Here is a 21,185-nt window from a genome sequence, read left to right on the forward strand (position 1 = left end):
TAAAACTAAACATTTGTATCTCCTTGTTTGGCCCAAAAGACCTATAGAATCTTTAAAGACAAAATTCTTTATCTGTGAGTTAGACAATACAAATCTTCACCAGTTAAAGAGTTGTATATCTCTAAGGAATATTTGCAAAGAAAACCATATTCTTTGGAATTTTGATAAAGCATTGCTTGGAACGCAGGTAAAACAGATCACCAATTCTGCATTTTTTCCCCAATAAACTATGTTTATTGTGCCAATTCTAATTACCATGCAATCTAATGGTTTTAAGGCTTATAATTTCCACATCACTGGACATCACAAACATGAAAGCATTTTATACTGTCATTATACATCAATGTTTGCAGTTGGTTATACATATATACAGAAATTATTCACACATCTTAACCTTGCTATTTCCTCCTTTCAAACCAACATAATTTTACTGTGAAAGCAGCTTTTTAATAAATGGTATAAGAAATACAGCAAGGCACACATTTTTTAAAAACTTTTTTCTCATTACCACCTCAAGAAGCATAAAAACCCAAAATGTTATACTTAATTCAGTAGAATGTCAACAGTTTCTAATATACAACACTATGTAGTTGTTTCTTGAAGTGTTGCATAGATTAAATTTTTAAATTAAATAAATAAAATGCCATTTATTTAAATTGCTTAATTTTTAGATGTATTGAATCAGGAGGACCAATGACTTCTTTTTGCTGCAATCCAACAAAATAGTCACTTTAAGAGCAAAATAGTTTCAATAAACTTATGCATTATACAGATAAATATTAAATTTGATACATAAAATAGAAGAGTACTGACAGGTACAATTCTGAAAAGATGAACCAGACTGACTGTGAATTCCATAGTACTTTAAAGAACAGAACCAGTGGTAAGTAGTACAGGAGCATCCAATTTAGGAAGGGGAGGTCATTAGAGGTAGCTTGGGAGAGGAATCCATATGAAGGCAAATGGCCTTGCTACAAGATAAAATGATCACTGAAATAGGACTAGCATATGCAGCCTGACCACAAAGCCAACATGGACAAACTACATTTGGAAAAAAAAATTATCTTGGGAGTCACTTTAATGAAGGGCAGTGATACAATGGAATTGGAGGTCATCCCAGGGTTTACAGGATGAACCTGCACCTGAATTGCAGCCAAGTTTCTAAAAGGAAACAGAAAAGTAATAGTAGGTTACAGAAAATGAAATTTTATTTGCAAAACATAGGTCTTCCAGAACAATAATATATAGCCATTAAATGGTCACATGCCAGAGTCTTTAATGCAGAAGCATACAGTAGGCAAAAAATTACTTTTAACAGCCTGAGGTACAAGTAAATGTGAAAAAATTAATTGATGTAGAAAAGTCACTGATTTTCATAAAGACTTTGCTTCTAAAGAAACAAGGGTGTTCATCACATTGGAGCTTCTAAAGAAACAAGGGTGTTCATCACATTGGACCTTTTCCCTGGATCATATCCTCATTGTTACCTGTGAACTTACCTCCAGCACACAGAAGTGCACCAACCAATGGAAACATGGACACTTTCAAAAGTCAAGCAACAAAAAGATCTAACAATTATTTTAATATTTGTGCAAACATATATAGTGAGACTTCAATGGAGAAGAGGAAAAGACTGTCACAGAAGTGGTCTGTGAATAGAATTGTCAGTATCATCCCTGCATTTTTAAATTGTAAATAACTATTTATACACTTCTAGTACCAGCAATGAGTTAAATTCACCTACTATAGAATTATCCAGCTCAGAGTTTATGGTAAAACTATTCAGCAAAGAGCATGGGCTTATGATGAGAATTATGAAGAAATAACTGTCAGAATACAGCTCAAAGATTAGTGCAAAGTACATCTCATAGGCATTTCCTAGGAGGCACTCCAGACATGCATTATGTGCCTTCCAAGTTAAGCAGGAATATCTGGATCTATCCAGTTACCATCTCCTTTGATCTTCTTTGTTGTAACTGACCACATCCTTCCCCATTTATACAAGAAATACTCTTACTTGAAAATATTGAAAAGCTCAACTGTCTGTTTAGATATTAATGAAGAACTGATCTGAATAAAGTGGCAGATTGTATCAAAGGTTTCTACAATTCTAGCATGAGTAAGAAAAGTCTCACTGATGGATTTTTCAAAAATTATGTAATTCATAAATTTCAATACAAGATTCTCTGTTTATTTAGCTTTTTTAAAGTCAGGTACTGTAAGGCGCTAAAAAGTCAAGACTGCTTTAAACTCTATAAAGAAACTTTATATTATTTACTTCCATATAAAAATCTCTAGAAAAAAAAATTAAGCAAAGATTTAGATTATTATTGTAGTTCCAGTCTCTAAAAGTAAATTGTTATATACTAACTATTAAGTAAATGTGGGGTTTTTCCTCCTGTAGGAAATAAATAACTAACAGTCCTTTGCAGTTATGTATCGTCTTTTATCTGTGGATCTCAAAATACTTTTACATAAATAGGCTATTCTTCATAGGTCTCACTGATTATTATTCTCATTATTTTGTTGCTAAAAAAATTAGACAAGAAAGGAAAATGTCATACAAAATATCTATTGCTGAGCAGGAAATAACAGTCAGACTGTGTGCTTTGAGCACCAGTGCTGGGTTTCTCCTGGTGATAGTAAGTGGCAGAATATTCTATCTAATATTGCAGCACTGTCAAATAAAATCAATTTTGTTTTCTTAAGTGCAAGTAAGTTATTTTTCCCCTAAATTAAGTTAAAACTTAAATTTAAAATACAGAAGTAAGGAAATAGCTTTTATTTACTTGTAAGAACTAACAAATTGCACACAGAATTCTAAGGCATCCTCTATAAAAGACTTTGGATAGAACACATAAATGTCCTAAATGTATTGATCTCTATGCACATTGAATTTGAACCTAAAAGTTCCCATCCCATTGGTGAGTCATGGGTCACAGTGGCAGCAGAAGATCACATGATCTCATGTACAGATAGATCTTTCAAGGTGACCCCTAATTGAGAAATAAAATCAGTGCAGCTTTATGAGCACCTTTGTTGAAGAACTCTGTGTCAGCTCATGTGAAGGAGTAGTCAGTGCTGTCAGAGAGATTTTCAAATCTGCCCATAGAATTATAATATTTTTCCACAAATGGTTCTTTTTTTTTTTTTTTTTTTTTGTGTAGCACACTGTTAAACAACAGGACTGCAACATTCGACAAAACTATTCATTCACTATTTGATAAAACTATTTATTCACTATCAGTTTTATTCCCCTGTAAAGCCAGGGTAAATACTAAAACAGTACAAAATCAACCCACATTTGAAAGCGTGTCTTTTTCAGCTTTGAATTCTCAATATGCTTTTAAGGTACACATATAGTATAGATTTTTTTTCTAAGTATTGCAGCTACACATGGAATTACACATTTAAATGAGCTTACAGCACAGGTGCTTCAGGAAAAATAATGGTGTTTGCCATTTATCTTTCAAATTAAATAATGTGTTTTTAAATAGTAACTTTTTTCATAATACACTTATGGGAACAACATTTATCTGTCACATTTTAAAAGATGTATTAGTAATAAATGTAAATTACCTTTGGAAAATCAGTAATTAGCCTCATCAAAAAATAAACAATCTGCCACCAAAAAGATAATCTTTAGCATAGTTAAGTATAATAACTGTTATTTGAATAAGTTAACAAATTAGGATAGATTGCTTCTGTAATTCATTCCCCATAGCATGAGAGATGAAGTTAAAGCATCAAGCTTGTGGATGGGGGAAGGGAGCTCAGACTTTAGTGAAACCAAACCTACCAGTTCATATTTTCATTTTTGGTGTGTCAGAGATAAACTATATGTATCCTAGAACTTTACTACTGGGAATAATACAGTACATAGTTTCCATGGAAGTAATGCTATATGTACAAGTTAAGAACTAGTGTATCTTCCTACATTTAAAAAGTGGGAATGTAGTGTGAAGAGCTTTGTTCTCTTAAAATAATTTGTCAGCCCCTGGGCAAAAGTGGAAGCTATAACATAACCCTATTAAGTTGTTGTATCCAGATTTTGCATTATATTTTATTGCATTATGGGGCATTTTTTTATTAAACCTATCCTCTGTGTCCAATCTTAGAACTCACACAAACTGCATATTTTCATTTCCAGTCTTATGGAAAAAAAAAAATCTGGCTACCATGCAAATAACTATAAAGTTCTGAAGAGCAAGATAAGTTTATGCAGTATTTTGAGATCCTCAGAGCAAAAGTACTAACAAATTGAAAAGACATGTCATTATCAGTGAAAGAATGAGAACAAGGATAAAATCACACTCACTACAGCACATATTCTTCCTCAAAATAATATTATAAAAATGAGTGAAAAAATGAGAAAACTAGCAAAACAATAACTTGGAAAGCTTATGTTTATATCAGTTTCAGTTAAAAATCTCAGACTTTTGTCATCATCTCAATTTCCAAATAGAGACTTCTATATACACATAATCAATTTAATTTAATTCTAGAATACATAGAATTATCTATGAGTTTTGCAATTCATAGTTCATCTCCATTGCTTCTCCAATTGTTTGGATGTGTCCAAGTATTAACCTAATTGGCAACCAGCAGGTCATGATGGCCTATTTCAAAAACATTCCAGACATATCCTCTTTGCTATGATGGTTCCAAGATAATGCATTAGTCAAACAGAGATGTGTTGAGATAGCAGCAAGCTGTAGACTATTGCTGTCATAAGCTAAAGGCTTTGCTAGAAATATATATGTGACTGTGGGAATGCTGGGTAAACCACCAATAAATGGAAAACCCAAAGCTTAGAAATATAACATAACAAAATCAAAAAATGAGAAAGTTAGATCTCTAAGAGCAGCAAATAAATCTATTTTGTACAAATCATATGTGATCCTCTGCTACAGCTACATAGTTTGCCATAGGAGAGTACTAATGTTTTCCATGGGCAGTGATGAATAACAGCCTTTTCTCCTGCCAACATCTTGGAATCATAGCATAATTTAGGTTGGAAGGAAACTTGAACATCAACCGGTCCAACCTCCTGTTAAAAGGAAGGCTGTTTTCAAAGGTAGAAAAGATTATTCAGGGCCACGTCCACTTGAATTTTGAAAATCTCCAGAGGTGGAGACTCAAGAACTCCTCAAGGAAATCTGTCCCATGCTTAGCCTTGTTTTTTTATAGTAAATTCCCTTGCTACAACTTCTGGCAAGCAGCAGCATTTGGAATTGGATTGGCATTTGGAGTTGCTGTTCTGGCTGTGGTCTGCTGGAGGAGTGTTTCCAAAGACTAATGGCATTTGATAGAGCTGTGCTGGCTTTTGGGTCACCAAACTAGTGAGACTGAAAACAGCAGTGCTGAATGCCAGGAACTGACCCAAAAGTGGTTTTGTAGATCCTCGTCCATAATTAAATGTGCAGCAATTGTTCAACATTTATGTGAGGTCAGAAATTCCAGATCTGAACCACTTTCAAATACTGGTAGAGATCAGGACCACTTTTCTGCCTTAGGTTCCATCATCTTATTCATGTTTCAAAATGCTTACCATGAAAGAGAACCGAAGGTTGCAGTACTGCTGGGTACTGGACAGTCTTGAGTTTCCATGTCCATTACCCTCACATTATATACTTTCATGATGTTGTAAAGATTTGTTGTTTTGGAAACCTCAGCTTTTGACCTAATGCTATGTTGTAATAATTCTGTTCTTAATAATGGCTTATTGAATTAAAATAATGGTTAACTGGCATCAGGAGATTACTTACTATCTCTCTGTTCTCCAGTCTGCTTAGCCATTCTTCATGGTTTGTCTAGAAATATTGTAGAACTTCAACTCACTAGTCAGACAAAGTAGTTCTTGTAGAACTGGAAGTTTAGCTTTATCAAGTGCTTTTGAACCCCTCCTAAGACCAGATGCCTGCAGAGAAAGGCATCAATGAGCACGAATGGTTTCTGGTTCTGTCAGCTGAGGACGGAATGGAGACTGACATATTATGTTGGAGGAATTCCCAGGTTCTGCAAGATAGCAGACTTGTTCCAGAAGGGAGCAGCTCCAGTCAGTGCAAAGCCAAAGGGCAAAAAGCAATTAGTATTCACTGCATTTGTTGACTAGTGGCATGTAAACTGGGATTATAGTGTAAGCAAAACAAATGACATAGCACTATCATGAAACAGAAGCCCTGGCTGATGATTCATCTCCTTCCATTGCACAAAAAAAAAGTTAAAAAAGAAAAGTAAAAAAAAAAGTTAAAAAAAAAAAAAGTGCAACTTGTAGAGTACATACCTGTTTTTAGAATAATCTATGTGCCTGGAGAGGGTTACATTCTATCTGTGCATATTTATATGTCTTTCCTTATGAAGTTTGAGGAGATTTTCTTCACAAGTGAGAGTTTTTCTGTTCTGTTGTAAACCATCCTTTTTCTGTGAATGGCCAGGCTTTATCTGAAACTCTGTACCTGAGGCCTCTTCAGAAGCAGCAACACATCCTTTTTTATCTTCTGTTCCAGGTGATTTTCCTGCACTACTCTTTTTAGTGCTAACCTCTGGAGAATTCTTTTCCAAACTTTCATTTCGTCCATCTAAAAACAGCAAATTATCATCAGCATTTTTTGAATTACTTGATGTACATTTTTTGTTAGTATTTGGAATATTTATATCATTGTCATCCCCACATAAGAAAGATAAATCCCTACCTTCAGAAGAAGTTTTTAACTCTAATGACTCTGGAGGCACTTCACCTAGTGACTCTGCAGATGTTTCAGAAATAGGGTTAGAAATAGATTGCTGCTGCTCAACTTGTGCTTCAGGAGAAAGATTAGAAATAGACTGTTGCTGCTGCTCAACCCGTTCTTCCTCAGGACAGGCTTCAAAGAAACATTCAATATCTTCTCTCTCATCTGTGAAGTCCAGTGGCACAGGAGTGCTGCTCTTTTCCTCGATGTATTTGATTACTTCTCCACAGTCACTATCATGAGAAGAAAGTGAAAGATAAGAATAGAAGTCCCCTTTTCTTAGCTGGATGGGTCTGTGAGAGTGTTCTAACACTTTTTCCTTGATCTGTGCTAATGAAGCTGGAGCAGATGACTCACATTCAGGTTGTGACTTACTTTTCAAAGCTGTTGATGCCATGTCTATTATCTCCCTGACAAAATTGTGTACTGAGCCATCTTCCATGGTTTTTTTATCAAAATCAGCAGATTCACAGTTACAGCACATATCAAAACCATTGGCTGATGAGTTGCATTCTGCTTCACTGGATTTCAAGGCAGCACAGCAATCAGGAAATTTTTCAGTAGAGTTTATTCTGTGTTGTTGACCACTAGGTAAGGATGGCTGTAAAGCTGTATCTTGTATGACTACAGAATTAATTTCTGAGGAAGATTCAAGGCAAGGCTTTTTTGCAGGAGAGGAAGCAACAGAGTGATGATCAGGCTGAAGATGACTTTGACATTCTCTTGGAGGGTTCCTGGATCCAGCTGAAGAAAGAACAGTCTCCTTGCCATCCATATGTGAATCATCTGAACTGTCTGTAAATGCCTCACAGACACCACACTCATTTTCAGCTTCTCTGACATCAAGTGATGCATGAGTTTTGGGGGTTGCTGTGACACTAACAAGACTTTCCTTTTGGCTGCCAAGAGTATTTTCAACATTGCCATTTTCCATATCATCCACAAGCTGATCCTTCACAACCTGAGAAATGTCTTTCACTGGGTGACTCTTTGTCCCTTTTCCACGATCACATGGTATATTCTTACTATTGCCGTTATTTTCCGATATTTTCTGCACTGAACCATTCAACAGTGTTTCAATGCTTAATGTATCTGTGGCTTTTGATGTCTCATTACTAACTTCTTTACTGCGCTGAATTTCATCACTGAGGTTACTTTTTCTTTTCTCCCTTGTCAAGGAAAATTTTGGTCTAATCCAGGTTTGGAGCTCATTTTTTATATAATCAAGTCCTGAAATTAAATTGCATTCTTCATAAATGTCCTCATCAGTTGCTATACTGGAGTCGTCATCTTCATCTTTGATACCTAGCTCTTCCTCAGTTAAGGTAAGGGTGGAACTTGAAAGCAAATCACTGTCATCTTCATCATCAGTACAAGCAGAAGTGCAGGAGACATTAACAATCATGCTGACATTGACATCACTCTCATCAGCTACAGATCTATTAAGATGTTTCCTAAATGATGCATTTGAATCTGGTATTTTATTTCTGTGTAGTACAATGTCTTCAGAGCAAAGAGAAAGATCCTCGCTGCTGCTGAGTTCAGTGAGAGAAGCTGCTGAATCCTCATTGATTGAAGATGCAATATCTAGAGACAGCTGTCCAGTAAAAGACATTTTCTGAGAGCTACTTTGGAGTGTCATATCAGAGATGCTGCGCTTTATTTTTTGATCTGAAGGACTCTGGATATTCTCTAAGCGATTCAGAAGATCTAATGTCCTTTTACTGAGCTCTCCAACAGAATCACTGCTTGCACTTATATCTCCAGAGCCATGATGACTGAAAAGATCTTCGTTGCTTTTGTAGGAAGTCAGCCAGCTCTCCAAAGAGGCACTTCGCTGAAGACCATCTCCACTTTTAAAAATACCTGAGCTGAACAAATCACCTACTACCGACAGAGATTCTAAAGAAGAACTATGAGATAAAGTGGAAACCTGTCTTGTATTCTCTGTAACAGGTAATTTTTTTACTGTTTCTACAGATTTACCAGAACTGGGATCTGATTCTCCACAGATACTTGCCAGAGTATGATCATGAATAAACCCATTTGGTTGTGACTCTCCTGAATTATGTTCGGATTTACCAGATATTTTGTCAAAACAAAAGTCGTGAAACAAACTACCCTCTGTATGTGTTTTTTCAATCTGTGATTGTTTCATTATCACTGGTAATTTGAATTTGGAGCCTTGAAGATATGAATAATCATAAAATGTAAACACATCATGTTTTCCTTGCAATTCTTCTGGACAACCAGGGTTGGACATAGTAATGCTGTCCAAATCCTCATCATTTTCACTTCCACAGCATACAGAAGGAGCCAACTGGAAATCATCTGAAAGACTAGTATGATCTTCTTCGTCTTGCTTTAGTTTTGGTTTTATTATATTTTCCACTTGGATTTCCACATGCCCAATTTCAGGATTACTCTGACTGCTTTCAATATCATTTAGCAAAAAAATTTCTGAATTATTTGTAGTTTCTGTATCACATTCACTCACTATCCCACTCTCACTCTCAGAATGCCTGCTTATGTTCCCACTCTGATACATGCAGTTATACGGTTTTGCCAATGTGGTACCTCCTATCAGATCTGGCAGGGATTTGGTAGATGAAAATGATGAATCTTTACTGAGACTTTTGTTTAAAATGTTAGACTGCATTACACTGGAGAGTCTGGATGCTTTTTTCAAAAAAGGGATATGTTTTTTTTCTGATAATTCAATATTATGAAGACTATAGACCTGATAGATGTGAGGATTTGGAGGGGAAGTAATGTTGGGACAATAAAGAGGAATTCCATGATTACTGATATTTTCATCCTCATTCACATTATTATCACCACATTCTTCTGAGGCAGGTTTCTGGTTTAGATCATCCTTGTTGAGCTCCTGATCAGGATCACTTAAGTCTTCATGAATACTGATGAGCTTATTACTTATGTCAGTTTCATCCCATTCTAGTGCATCTTCACTTGGACCATTTAGATCCATCAAACTGGGATCAATAACATTTAGAGGCTCCTGTAAAAGAAAAAGTCAAAGATTAAAAATATTTACAGCTGTACTTTAAATGTGCTCCCACTAAAATAATGTAAGTTAATGGAAGTAAAGTGCATTTTTGGAACAATGATCACTAATAGGCTTTTAATTTTGTTACGCCTTGTGTGCTATTAAAATGATCAATTAAAATGAAACCAATTACATTTTCAAAGATTTCTTAGACTTCTTTGTTTCTTTTTATTTGCTGTCAAAATATAATACAGAAATTTCAGCTTAATATATTAATTGTGGTTAGTCATTTTATAGATATAAAGTTTTTAACTTGGAATCACAACAGGAGTGTGTTAGTGAAAAATATGCAATTATGTTGAATATATGAAAAACTTTCTTAGCCTGCTTAAGTTTAAAATAGTTAAGATGTAAAGGATTTATGAAAGGATTTTTGAAATGTTTATAACAAACTTCTCTGTAGTCAGCCTTAAAACAACAGATCACAAGTCTTGATGAATTTTTGCTAGAATTTGTATTTATTCTTTACTTGATAATAAAAGCAGTACAAATGATCAGTAAGTAAGATTAATGAATTTGATACGTTCAGCTGAAAGATCAAGTGCTACATGAGTTTCAAATAATGTCCGCTCTGGTACCCTTCTCTGAAAAAGGACTGACTGATAAAAAAGTGTGAGAAACTTAATTTTCTTTTTAACATATTTGTAACTTTCCAGTAATGTTTGTTATTATGACTCAGAACATGAGATAACAAGAATTGTTCCTTCTAGAAATGTGTGGAAGAGGAAGAATACCTTGACAAATTTTCTTACTCAGATGTGATTTGTCAAGTGGACAACAGTACCAAACCACTTTAAGCCCTTGAAAATAAGACTGAAATGATCCCTGATTTGGAGGTTTAGCACAAATTAATTTCACTTTATTTTTCTATTTCTTGAGAGGCCTCCATATTACAGAAGGCTTTGCTTTTACAAGGAGTCTTGTAATAGAACTGTTGACTAATGTAGAACTGTTTAGTTTAAATCATCTGAACAGCTGAACAGTAATCACTGTATCCAGAAACACAAACACTTCTTCCAAGAAATCTCTCAACTCTGATCTTCTGCTTTCTCCAATTTTCTTTGAGCAAGTGATGTTTTTAAAATACAGCATTGACATGATGCCAAACAGCAAGAGCAAATCCCAGCAAATATAAAGCAGATAAAATGAAGTCCAATAAAGTGCAGTTCTGCACAACTTAGTTACTGACTTAGATTCATCAAGACTCAGCTAAGGCTAATTGTGCAGGGAAAGGCACGTACTTCTGACTTCAATTCTCAGCTGGAAACTCTCTTTGAAGTACAAACTAAAGCTTCACAGCCCTTTTGTGAGCTCCATAGCTAGGACACAGATTTTGGGCTGGGACACTTCGCAAGACCGGGCATAAGTGATATGAACCAAGCTATTCTCTCAGGAGAAGCCCTAACTACAATCTGTTCTTAAAAGAAGCTTTCTTGTCCTGTATCATTTTGCATAAAGCAAATATTAATTTGGTCATAGATAGATGGGAGATTTTTGTCCTGCAGTGCTGTGTTTGGCATGTTTAACCAGCAAGTGACACAGACACAGATAGTGCCAAATCTCTGCTCCAGTGCCTATTTAATTATGGATATAGGTGGCATTGTTTCTGTGCAAGAAACAAGGCTATAGCATCCCAGTATGTCCACTAAACAAAAGGCTAAAACAATCAACGGAAATCAGGCGGAATTATTTCCCCCAAACTGGGCAGCTATCCACCATTCATCGGGGTGATGTGATTATTAACTTATTTGATAAATCAAGACTCTCTCATAGATAACATAGATAAATCTATGTTCTCGTGCTTCATTGGGCTTAGCTGTAATGTAGGTCCCTGAGTCCTGCAGCTGTGTTAAGAGATCACATATAATAATGGGCAGAACTGCAAGTGTGAAAGAATTTTTTTCATTCTTGGCAGGTTAGGAGGCCTTTGGTATTTCATGAATCTGTCATGACTAATATTGAAGGTTTGAGTCTCTTTGTGAATCTACCTACCTCAAAGATTTTATAGAGTACCTTTGCTAGAGTTCTTTCTTTTTCCCCCAAGAGACATTGGCTAAAGAAAAATTCCTGCGAAAACACGCATTTACTAGACAGTTATGGCTATCAGAGCAGTTCAGTACATTGTGGAGTCCAGAAATCTTTATTTGGATTTGCCAGTTTGCCGTGTTTTAATAAAAGCTCCTGGTTTGTACTTAGCTGAACTCAGTTTCCCAGCTGTAGATGACCCTTAAGTAAAATTTAAGTAAAATGTAAGAAAATGAAATTATTTGAAAACCTGTTAGATTAAAAAAGAAATCAGATTCAATGGCTCATTTTCTCTGTGTCATGTTTTACAATCCTGTCATACTCAGCATTAGGAAGACATTGCTGTGGGAAGTTTCCTAAACTGCTTGATTTTACTGTTTTAAGCTTCTGGCAGCTGCATGAAAAAATTACTAAAGGCAGGAAATCAGCAGCAGGTTCCAAGAATTTTATGTTCCATAGAATCTGATTCTGTTTCAAAACAAAACATTTGGTCCTCATTGGTCAGGAAGATAACCTTCCCTCTGTAAATCAGCACTTGGCTGCTTGTTTGTTCAGCAAGTCAGATGGACTAAAACAATAAAACATGTAGAGTTGTGACCTCAGCCCATTCATCTTCACTAAGTGCTCCCCACTTCAAAGCCTATTTTTTTATTCTTAAAATGCACATGCTTTTCTGAGTCCTGGCATATACTCAGAAGTTTTGCAGGCTTAGCTTGATGGCAGGGGATTTTTAAAAATTTTTATTTTATTTTATTTAGTTTTGTTTTATTTTATTTTCCTTCTGATGGTTGCTTATATTCGCAAAGACTCTTATGTAGATATGGTCATTTTACTAATATAGCTTTCTCTCTCCAAGGAACTGACTAAATTGATATTAGTAAATTACTACTGTAGTTATAAATATCTTATCCCTTGAAGTACAAATTTAGTGGTTATCAGCTACAATGGCAGCCCTTCCAAAATACAGGAAAAGTTTTAACTTTGAAACAAACCACTCAGCTTAAGTCACACACATTTTGTATTTGGCATTTTTAGTACAGGTATATATTTTCCCTATATTTTTTTTACAAAATTTAGTGAACTGTTCTAACAAGGAAGAGATTGAGGTAGTTTTTGGAAGTGCCACACCATAGCCTCTGGAATAAATCTCTGGAGGGAACAATGGAAGGTGGTGTCACTCCAGCTGACATTTGCCCTGACAGCAGTAGTGAGGTAAAATCCCAGGAATTTTTAGGAACCATTTTTATCATATCAGATATCTCTTTTTCAGGCTGCTCAGTGCAGAGGTAGGATGCTGGATGATTAGAGTTATCATGTTATTAATAGATTGTTAGGTTTTGCCAACAGAATGTTTAAAATTCCCCAACCTTATGCTTTACTTGGTGTTATACAGAGGAGGGTACAAATGATAAATGTCAGATAGGGCCAGAGATAAATTCTGTTTGCTCACTTTACTGGGAAATATGGTGTTGCTTCTTCTTCCATGTTTTAAATTTGAGTGAACTGTATAGTATTGTACAATCCATCTTCCACACAAAGTAGATGAATCTTCTACTTCCATTTCCAATTGGGAAAGTTTTACTTGTGTAAGAGCTGCAGAATGTTTTTTATTTTGTTTCAGTTAATTAAGAATATGTCTTTCATAGAGAATTTGACTCTCTAGGAAGACTCCAAAGGACATTCTACCTAGCCTGGATCAAGGTATCTGAGTGACCTGGTCCAGTGAAAAGAGTCTGTGTATGGCAGGGGGATTGGAACTAGATGATCTTTGAGGTCCCTTCTAAGCCAAACCATTCTCTGACTGTATGATTCTATGATTCTATAATCCCTTCTTGAAATGCAAATATCCAAAAAGGAAGGGGTCTATCCCAGACAGACATGCTGATCTCCACACGTAAGACAGACTATATTTAAAGAGAGTCCTGGAGTGTGCTACAGAACATCACATTTCAATGGAGTGAGCCCTCTATGCTGACTCTTAAGCCCTGGCTTTGCTGGAGTCTGTGGCAAAACATTGCAAAGGTACCTGTCCTGTCTGGCAAAAACTATTGTGATACAGGTTGATGGCACTAAATTTCCTGGAATTCAGAAACTTTTTTTTTATATATGAAAGAATGTGTAAGTAAAAATGTGTATCTAATTTTTCTAAAAATGGGTAGGTTTAAAGTAGGTCTGAGTGGTCTCTAACACTACAAAGTCACTAAATACCACTACATTTAGAGAAGATCTCTAAGATCAGTAAGAAATGTAAGAAACCGCAAATAGTTTTGACCAAGAAAATAAAAAAAATCTCAATATAATAAGAATCAAAAGATGCACAATATTATGCATACTGTTATTTTTTGCATATTTCCACTAGATAAACACCACTTAGGAAGCATATATTGTTGCATGAAAAGTTTTAAGTGAATAATCAATCAAATTATAGACTCAGAAGAGTGAAAGGTTAAATTAATTCTAATGTATTTGAAAGTGCTGCTTTAAGGATTTTAGCTATTCCTACTTTGAATCCAGAACTATTTTGTTCAGGAAAGCATTCCCATTTCAGTGGGACAACTCTTGTGAGCACAATTAGGTGCGTGCTTAAATCCTTGTAGAGTTGGTGTTTAATGGCTAACCAGTTACTCTGCAGAAAATGTTAATGGGAAGGAATAAGGTTATTAAGCCAAATAAAGATATTTCCTCAGCCCCAACGCTCTTTAAGGAAAAGTGTCAAAATGAAATTTTTTATTTGGTTTTTTTTTTTTAATTAAACAAGAATAGTTTAGCTTTTTTCTGAAGCAAATTACATTAAACAATGATTCTCTGTTTTGGCTTCATTTGCATGTGCTACTCCAGTACAGATACTTTGAGTTGGTGAAACAGGCCTGTAATGTAACCCCTACGTACTATTATATTTTTTAAAAAGAATTAACATAAAAAAAAGAGCTTTTACAATAATAAATACAAACTCTGTTCTTCCTCCTTCCCTGCAACATAGCCTTCAGTTGCTGTGGCCAAATTATCCAATCTCAACTACATTTAAGGGCCAGGGAAAAAAAGAAAAAGGACAGAAAACCATCCCCCACCTCCAGGAATGTGTGCACATTCAAGGAAGACAAACATGATTTTGTCTTTTGAAAAATGCAAGCATGCCAAGTACTTCTGCTGAGGGAAATAGTAGTGTACAGTGCCACTTCACCTCTGCCTCACTTAAACTCATTTTCTAAATGGTGTTCCCTATATCACAGTCATCAAAAAAACTATCCTCATTTCCTAACACCAATTTTTAATATGCGTAAGCATATGTATATGCATAATATTCCCTGTGCATAACACCAAAGTGGCCTACACATTACAATATATTCTCAGAATATATGGAAGCAGCATGCTTTATCACAGACCATGAAAAAACGTACATGAACTTACGTATTTGTTACAATTGCAATTAAAAGCAAGTATGCATTTATTTCCTGAGAAAATAAGAACTAAATCTATGGTAATCCCTTACTGCATTTTACAGTTATTATTGCCTCTCTCGATGACATTACATGCTCAATCCTGCACATGCAGAGTTCCTCCTGCTCTTTTAGGGGTCATGTATGTTTACAGGTAGTGTCAGGGTCCTACATGGGTGGTTGTATGCACAGAGTCCTGTACCATGGGAAGGACACGGGCTTCGCCTCTGCCCTCAGCAGCCACAGATGTCACCTGCAAGGGTCTCAGTATAAGCTGGGAACAGAGACTCCACCTCTGCTCAGGTCTCTATGAGGAGGTTTGAAGTTCTCTGATAATGCTCAGAAATAACAGTTTATAGGACTACTATTTTCATATCTAGGTTTTAAAATAGGTAATTTTCTTTATCATGGCAGCAGGTTTCTGGGCACATCTTCTAAGCAACAGGTAAAATAACTGCAGTGTCATTTTAACAGGTAGCCCAGCTGAAAACTATTAACTCCTACTAGTAGGAGAAGTGTTTTAGAAGTCAGGGAAAATGTCCATTCTCTAAGCATTCTTCTGCCATTTCTATGTCACTTGATGCTAGGTAAAATTCTGGGGTCAGTTGAGCCTGCATGGAGTCCTATGAGGGTATTCTAACTCCCTTGGTAAGCTGCCTGCAGTGTCAGATGGACAAAAGAGTGAAAGGCTCCAGCCTCTCTATCACACTCCACTCACACATCACACTGGAGTGTACAAGCCAGGCTGAAACAGAAGGTGAGCCATGTCAGCAGAAGGCCTGCAGGAACTAACTTTGATCACAGATCAAGGCAAAAGCGGGGACTCAAGAAGTTCAGTCCCTGCTCTGTGTCCAAAGGATCATTGTTAATGACCTACCCATTATCTGTTTTCCATCCTCTACAGAAGCATTTGCCTCTTTTTTTTTTTTTTTTTTTGCAGCCATATCCTTTCTAACATCTTTGTTTCTTATTTGCAGAAGAATCCCTTTAGATGTTACTAGAAAGAAGAACATCTATAACATTTTTATATTGAGTAATATTGTCATCCAAATAGGTTTACAGTCCCAGACCTATATCCCAAGTTGTGTATTTGGGCTTTTTTTTTGTCATGAGAAAACCTGGCTACATGATATATTTTACCAACTGTTGTTTTTACTGCTTTGTAGCTTTCTTTTCATCTGTCAAGAGGTTACATGACAGGATTTTTTGCCCTTGAATGTCATTTCATATCTCACCTTTACTTCAGAGAAATATATGTTTTTCTTTGTTCAAGAATCCATCACAAGCCCTTTATGAAACTCTTAGAAAAACACTCCTGGCTTTATCTAAATCCAAAATGTTTCCCTGCACACATAGTTCAGAACAGAGCAAATCCTGGCACCACACCTCAGTACATGCCCATGCAAGTTGGTGGGAGTTCATTCATGCAAAGTCTCAGAATTTGACCCAAATGGCTTCTTTATAGTTAAGACTATAAAACATCCAGAAAAACCAGGGAACCTGTGGAACATCATGTTAATGCCAAATCAATTGCATTCCACATTTAGATGCTCATAAAAAAATTGGTACCAACAAAGCAAAGTGGGACAATAAAATCACTGTTGCTTTCTCTTTGTACTAGTTAAGAGGTCTACAAACTGCTAATAATACTTTCAATTTAGTATCATGTACATTGGAACTGGTACTCCTTTAACAGTGTATTCTCAGTTAAACCAGAACAACTCAGTGGATGCTATGAATGGACTCAGTAGATACAACAGGCATCTCCAATCTACAGCAGGCACATCAGGACACCAAAATCATGGCTTTTTAAAGAGCTTTGTTTCAGCAGAAATGAGGGTTTGTGAAAAACTCTGAAGAGTGAGAATCACCATAGAAACATAGACAGAAATAAGGTACAAAAGAGCAGGACATAAGCCCTTGGGAGCTTGACCTTAGAAGAAACCTAGAAAGAAAGTTTTCTCACAAAGAGCTGGAATAGAGAGACTTCAATTTCTAAATAAAAAATTCTTCCAGTATACTGGAAAGGGAGACTTTATCTATTATTTATGAATAACAGGACTGCATGAAAAATACCCATCCCTATCATCAGTTTCTTCTTCTGAATCAGTTGAGAGACCACCAAATTCACATTATCAATGAGAATGGACTCCCTGTCCCCCTTATTTAAATTTTCAATGCAATTTCTCTGCAATTTCAGTTCCGGCATTTCCTGAAGTGATTGATTCATCATTTGTAAATTTAAGATATCAACTCAAAGGGAGACAATAAGCAAGTATTGTTAAATCAAAGGCTAGAAGAATACTGTATATTACAAGTACTTGCACAGTCTGCCCACCTATGGATTTCCAAGTGCTAAGTTAAACACCACAGCTGTCAGTAAGTGGTAGGGAGTTCTGGCAATGAATCAAAATTACAATGGTAAGCACTTTGAGGCCACAACAGCACAATTGCTCCTTGCCATTACACAGCCTATATCTAAGAAAAGCTGCTCTTGAAATGTTGCAATATAGAAACACTGGCCTAATCTCCAAATATAAGCAGTCCCTAGGTAGGCAGAGCTCTTTCACCAAGATCCTCTCATCTTTGAACTTCCAGATTATTTTCTTTTCACCTTTTCTGGTAAGTGATGATGTTTATACCTCTCTCTATACATAATAGATGTCAACACAGCTCTGGAGCTGGCTGGAAAAAAAGGACTGGAATTTCATATCTAAGCCAGTACATTGAATAAGTCCTGTGCAGCGTCTCAAGTGCACTGTTTGGTCTGGTCACTTGCAAAATTATTTGATATAAGCAAACTTGGTGGAAATTCCCTTGGAAAAAGCCAAAGTAGTAGACAACGATACCTTGCTATTGTGAGGGGTTTATACATGTCTGTCTTAGTTACACAGAGTAAAATATTACAATAAAGAGTAACTCACTGTTACAAAATCACTATATTGCCGTTATTCAACTTTCCTCTCTTACAGGTGAGTTTATTTTAAATGTTACACAGCTCAAATTTGGGCTAAAAATCAAAGCATGAGTTGAAGATTTCAGTCTATCCACAATGACTATTTTCAGTGCTGGTGAGGCACAAAAAGTCCAGCTATTAGTATGAATGTTATCAGTAGAAATGTTTTTAATGTGCAGTATAGAGCTCTAAGTCTTTCATGCAGTTGCTCAGGTTTTTACTGAAACTGTATGTTTGACATGTACTTTTTTTGTAGTGCTTAGAAATTTTGAAACAGTTTATGGTATTTTGTTTCACACTGAAACAATATTCCTCCCCTTTTAAAAATCAAAATGGATTCTTAGAATAAAGTGTCTTTCTGAATTGTTCAGTAAACCAGTAAACCTGCTGAATGAGCTGTGACTCCATAAAGTTTAGGAACTCATTTATTATGTTTGTAGATCAGACACTGCATTTATTCACAAAGTGAATCTCTCAAACTTAGCTTTCATTAGAGCTGCGGGGAGGCCCAGTCCTTCTCCCTTCGCTTGAGAAGGTGAAGCTCAAGAAGATAATTAACCATGAAACAATGAGGAGGCTTGCTGGGTAAGCACTAGTGTGAAAACAGTTACTCCTCACAAAGGAGGGGAAATTAGCTGGCTGGATAAAAAAGGAAGTGTCAGACAAGACTGAAAGGACTGCAAGTGTAAGTAGATAGCTCTCACATCATTAATGCAATTTTTTAACATTTAAACATCATTGGTTTCTAAATTTAAATGCACTTAACTCTATGTGTTAGGGGATATTAACATGCCATTTAAAAATAATTTTTCTTAAACTCTCCGTTTTCACATATCACCACTTTTAGTCGCGCTTCCCACACATGAAAAAGTCACTGCCTCTTAGTATTGTATTCTTGTTTACAAAGTTGATGTAAACAGAGTGTTCTAAAAAGATTCTGCTTGCTCATTGTATTTTACAAACTCATTATTTTACGTTAATACAGGTCTTTTTTATGAACAGAGTTTCTCTTGATTATACTGTTTCACAGAGTAAGGACTCATGATATATCTTTCCTTTCAAAACTTCCTTCGTCTTGAACAGTGTTCCCTGGAGCAGCCACATTTTTGGCAGAAATTCAGTTGCATGCTATGCCAAAAGAAATAGAATAAACAAACACTGCTTAACGCAGCTGGCTAGGTAATTTACATATTACCGCACACACCAAACACGAAGACCTGGATATGGATTAGAGCTACAACAATGACACAAACGTCTTGTATATAAGGAGAAATGAAACTTAAATGATCCTTGCTCATTATTTACATTTTATTATTTAATGTGTATTATAGTATTACTATAGTACCTCTGATATAAATGTATATGCATATTTAAATATTAAGCAGATGTATTTATTATCATTTCTGCATGTTTTACAGAAAAACTATGCTAGAAATGTCTTGGTAAACTGTTAAGTGGGTGCATTTTTGAAAGTTTTCTTCTGGTGAAAACACGCAACCTAAATGGCTGCATTACAGCTTTTGGAAATAGCAAAACTCCCTCCAGATACAGTGAAAACTCTCTAGGCATATTGTAAAACTTCTTCACTGTACATATAGCATAGGTAGGCCTCCAAATCTACAAGTTCATGTGCTTTCAAACAGCAACAGTCATTTTAGGTGAGACCAACAGTCCATTCAGCTGAGTCCATCTCCTGAGGTGGTTGCTAGTGAATGTTTATGGAAAAGTTAGAAAACCCTCAAACACATAGAATTTAGAAGCTGCCCTCCCAAATTTGAGAAGTCAGCCTGTGGGGACTTTCAGAGTTGGAATTTAATAATCATTAATTGATGTCTCCTTCATTAATTTATCTGATTACTTACTGAAGTCATTTGTATTTTTGCTATCCTCCACATCCTGTAGGAACAAATTTCATTCTTATTATTCACTCCATGAAAATAGCATTCCCTTTTGATTGTTTTAAATCTCCTGCCTGATAATTCTGTTGGATACCTTTTCCTTTATGTGTTAAGAAAAAAAGAGTAAATAATTGTTCCTTAGTTATTTTCATTTATTTTAAAAATAGTTTTTAACTGTATTCCTGTCTGCTTAGAGCTGGTGCAGCTCCTAGAATATGCTATAATAGTGAACAATGAGATACTGACTTTGCATATACTTCCTGAAGATCCTGCAAATATATTTCCATAGTGGCATAAGTATTATGGCCCTATCATCTAATATGGAAGGCCCTTGTAAAATGGAAAATACTGCAGTTCAACCTATCAGAAAATAAGCTTTCTTTGTCTTTTTCTAAAAACTACTTTGTTTGAGAACTCTTAAAAAAAAAAAAGTTCTGAAGATTAGCCTCAATTACACTCATATACTGCTCCTTGCAGAACTGGATTGATTAGACATGCAGAGCAACAAGTCTGTAGACTAACTAAAAAATCTCAAGTTTGTGACTTTCATATTTCCCTTAACTGTAATTTTTAAAACAATCCTGGCTTGAGTCATGAACTTATGATTAGTGGATATTAGGCATCTATATAAAACACTGACTTCATCCTGTAATTTGAACACAAGGCATTGCAATGAGAGTCAGTGTCTGCTCCGCACTATTAAATATCTGACCCTGTACTTAAGTGCCTAAATAGGAAGTGAGTTCTTTTGAAGACCACTGTCCTTGAAAATTAAAACCTAATCATTTTAGCTTTTATTTTTTAATGAGGTATTTTTGCTGTTTAAATGGCATTTGACAGTTCTTTCAGCATTGGCGTGCTTTGGAAGCATCATATTTCCAATTTCTGAATATCATTATTTTCCCACAAAGGCTGATTATTCCTGAGAATTTGTCTGGTTTGGCTGGGGTTATGAGTTTGAACTTCCCATCACTTTACAAAGATGTGGCAAAACATGACATCTGCCAGAGTGAGGGAAATGGTGGAATAATATATAGCAGATTGGTGAAATGCAGGGAGCATTTCACC

The 21,185-nt window shown here is 35.7% G+C and overlaps 1 protein-coding gene and 1 long non-coding RNA gene across 6 annotated transcripts in view; one reads left to right on the plus strand and one right to left on the minus strand.

The window, feature by feature from the left end:
* Positions 1 to 211: 211 nt before the first annotated feature.
* AKAP6 (A-kinase anchoring protein 6) overlaps positions 212 to 21,185 on the minus strand; it is a 258,549-nt gene continuing 237,575 nt past the window's right edge. For 3 of the 5 annotated variants that reach the window (XM_005479847.4, XM_074542702.1, XM_026792816.2), the window contains exons 13-14: positions 6,287 to 9,753; positions 212 to 1,161 (exon numbers count right to left, since the gene is read on the minus strand). In XM_005479847.4, coding sequence (XP_005479904.2) covers positions 6,328 to 9,753 — 3,426 coding nt within the window. In that variant the 3' untranslated portion in view covers positions 212 to 1,161; positions 6,287 to 6,327. The remainder of the gene's footprint in view (positions 1,162 to 6,286; positions 9,754 to 21,185) is intronic. The other 2 variants (XM_074542704.1, XM_005479848.4) reach the window with 1 other exon arrangement.
* Positions 18,721 to 21,185, plus strand: part of LOC141729347 (uncharacterized) — a 40,137-nt gene continuing 37,672 nt past the window's right edge. The window contains exon 1 of the long non-coding RNA XR_012580762.1: positions 18,721 to 18,904. This is a non-coding gene — a long non-coding RNA (uncharacterized LOC141729347). The remainder of the gene's footprint in view (positions 18,905 to 21,185) is intronic.

The sequence above is a fragment of the Zonotrichia albicollis genome, chromosome 6 (genome assembly GCF_047830755.1).
Source record: "Zonotrichia albicollis isolate bZonAlb1 chromosome 6, bZonAlb1.hap1, whole genome shotgun sequence".
In the NCBI taxonomy this organism is placed as follows: domain Eukaryota; kingdom Metazoa; phylum Chordata; class Aves; order Passeriformes; family Passerellidae; genus Zonotrichia; species Zonotrichia albicollis.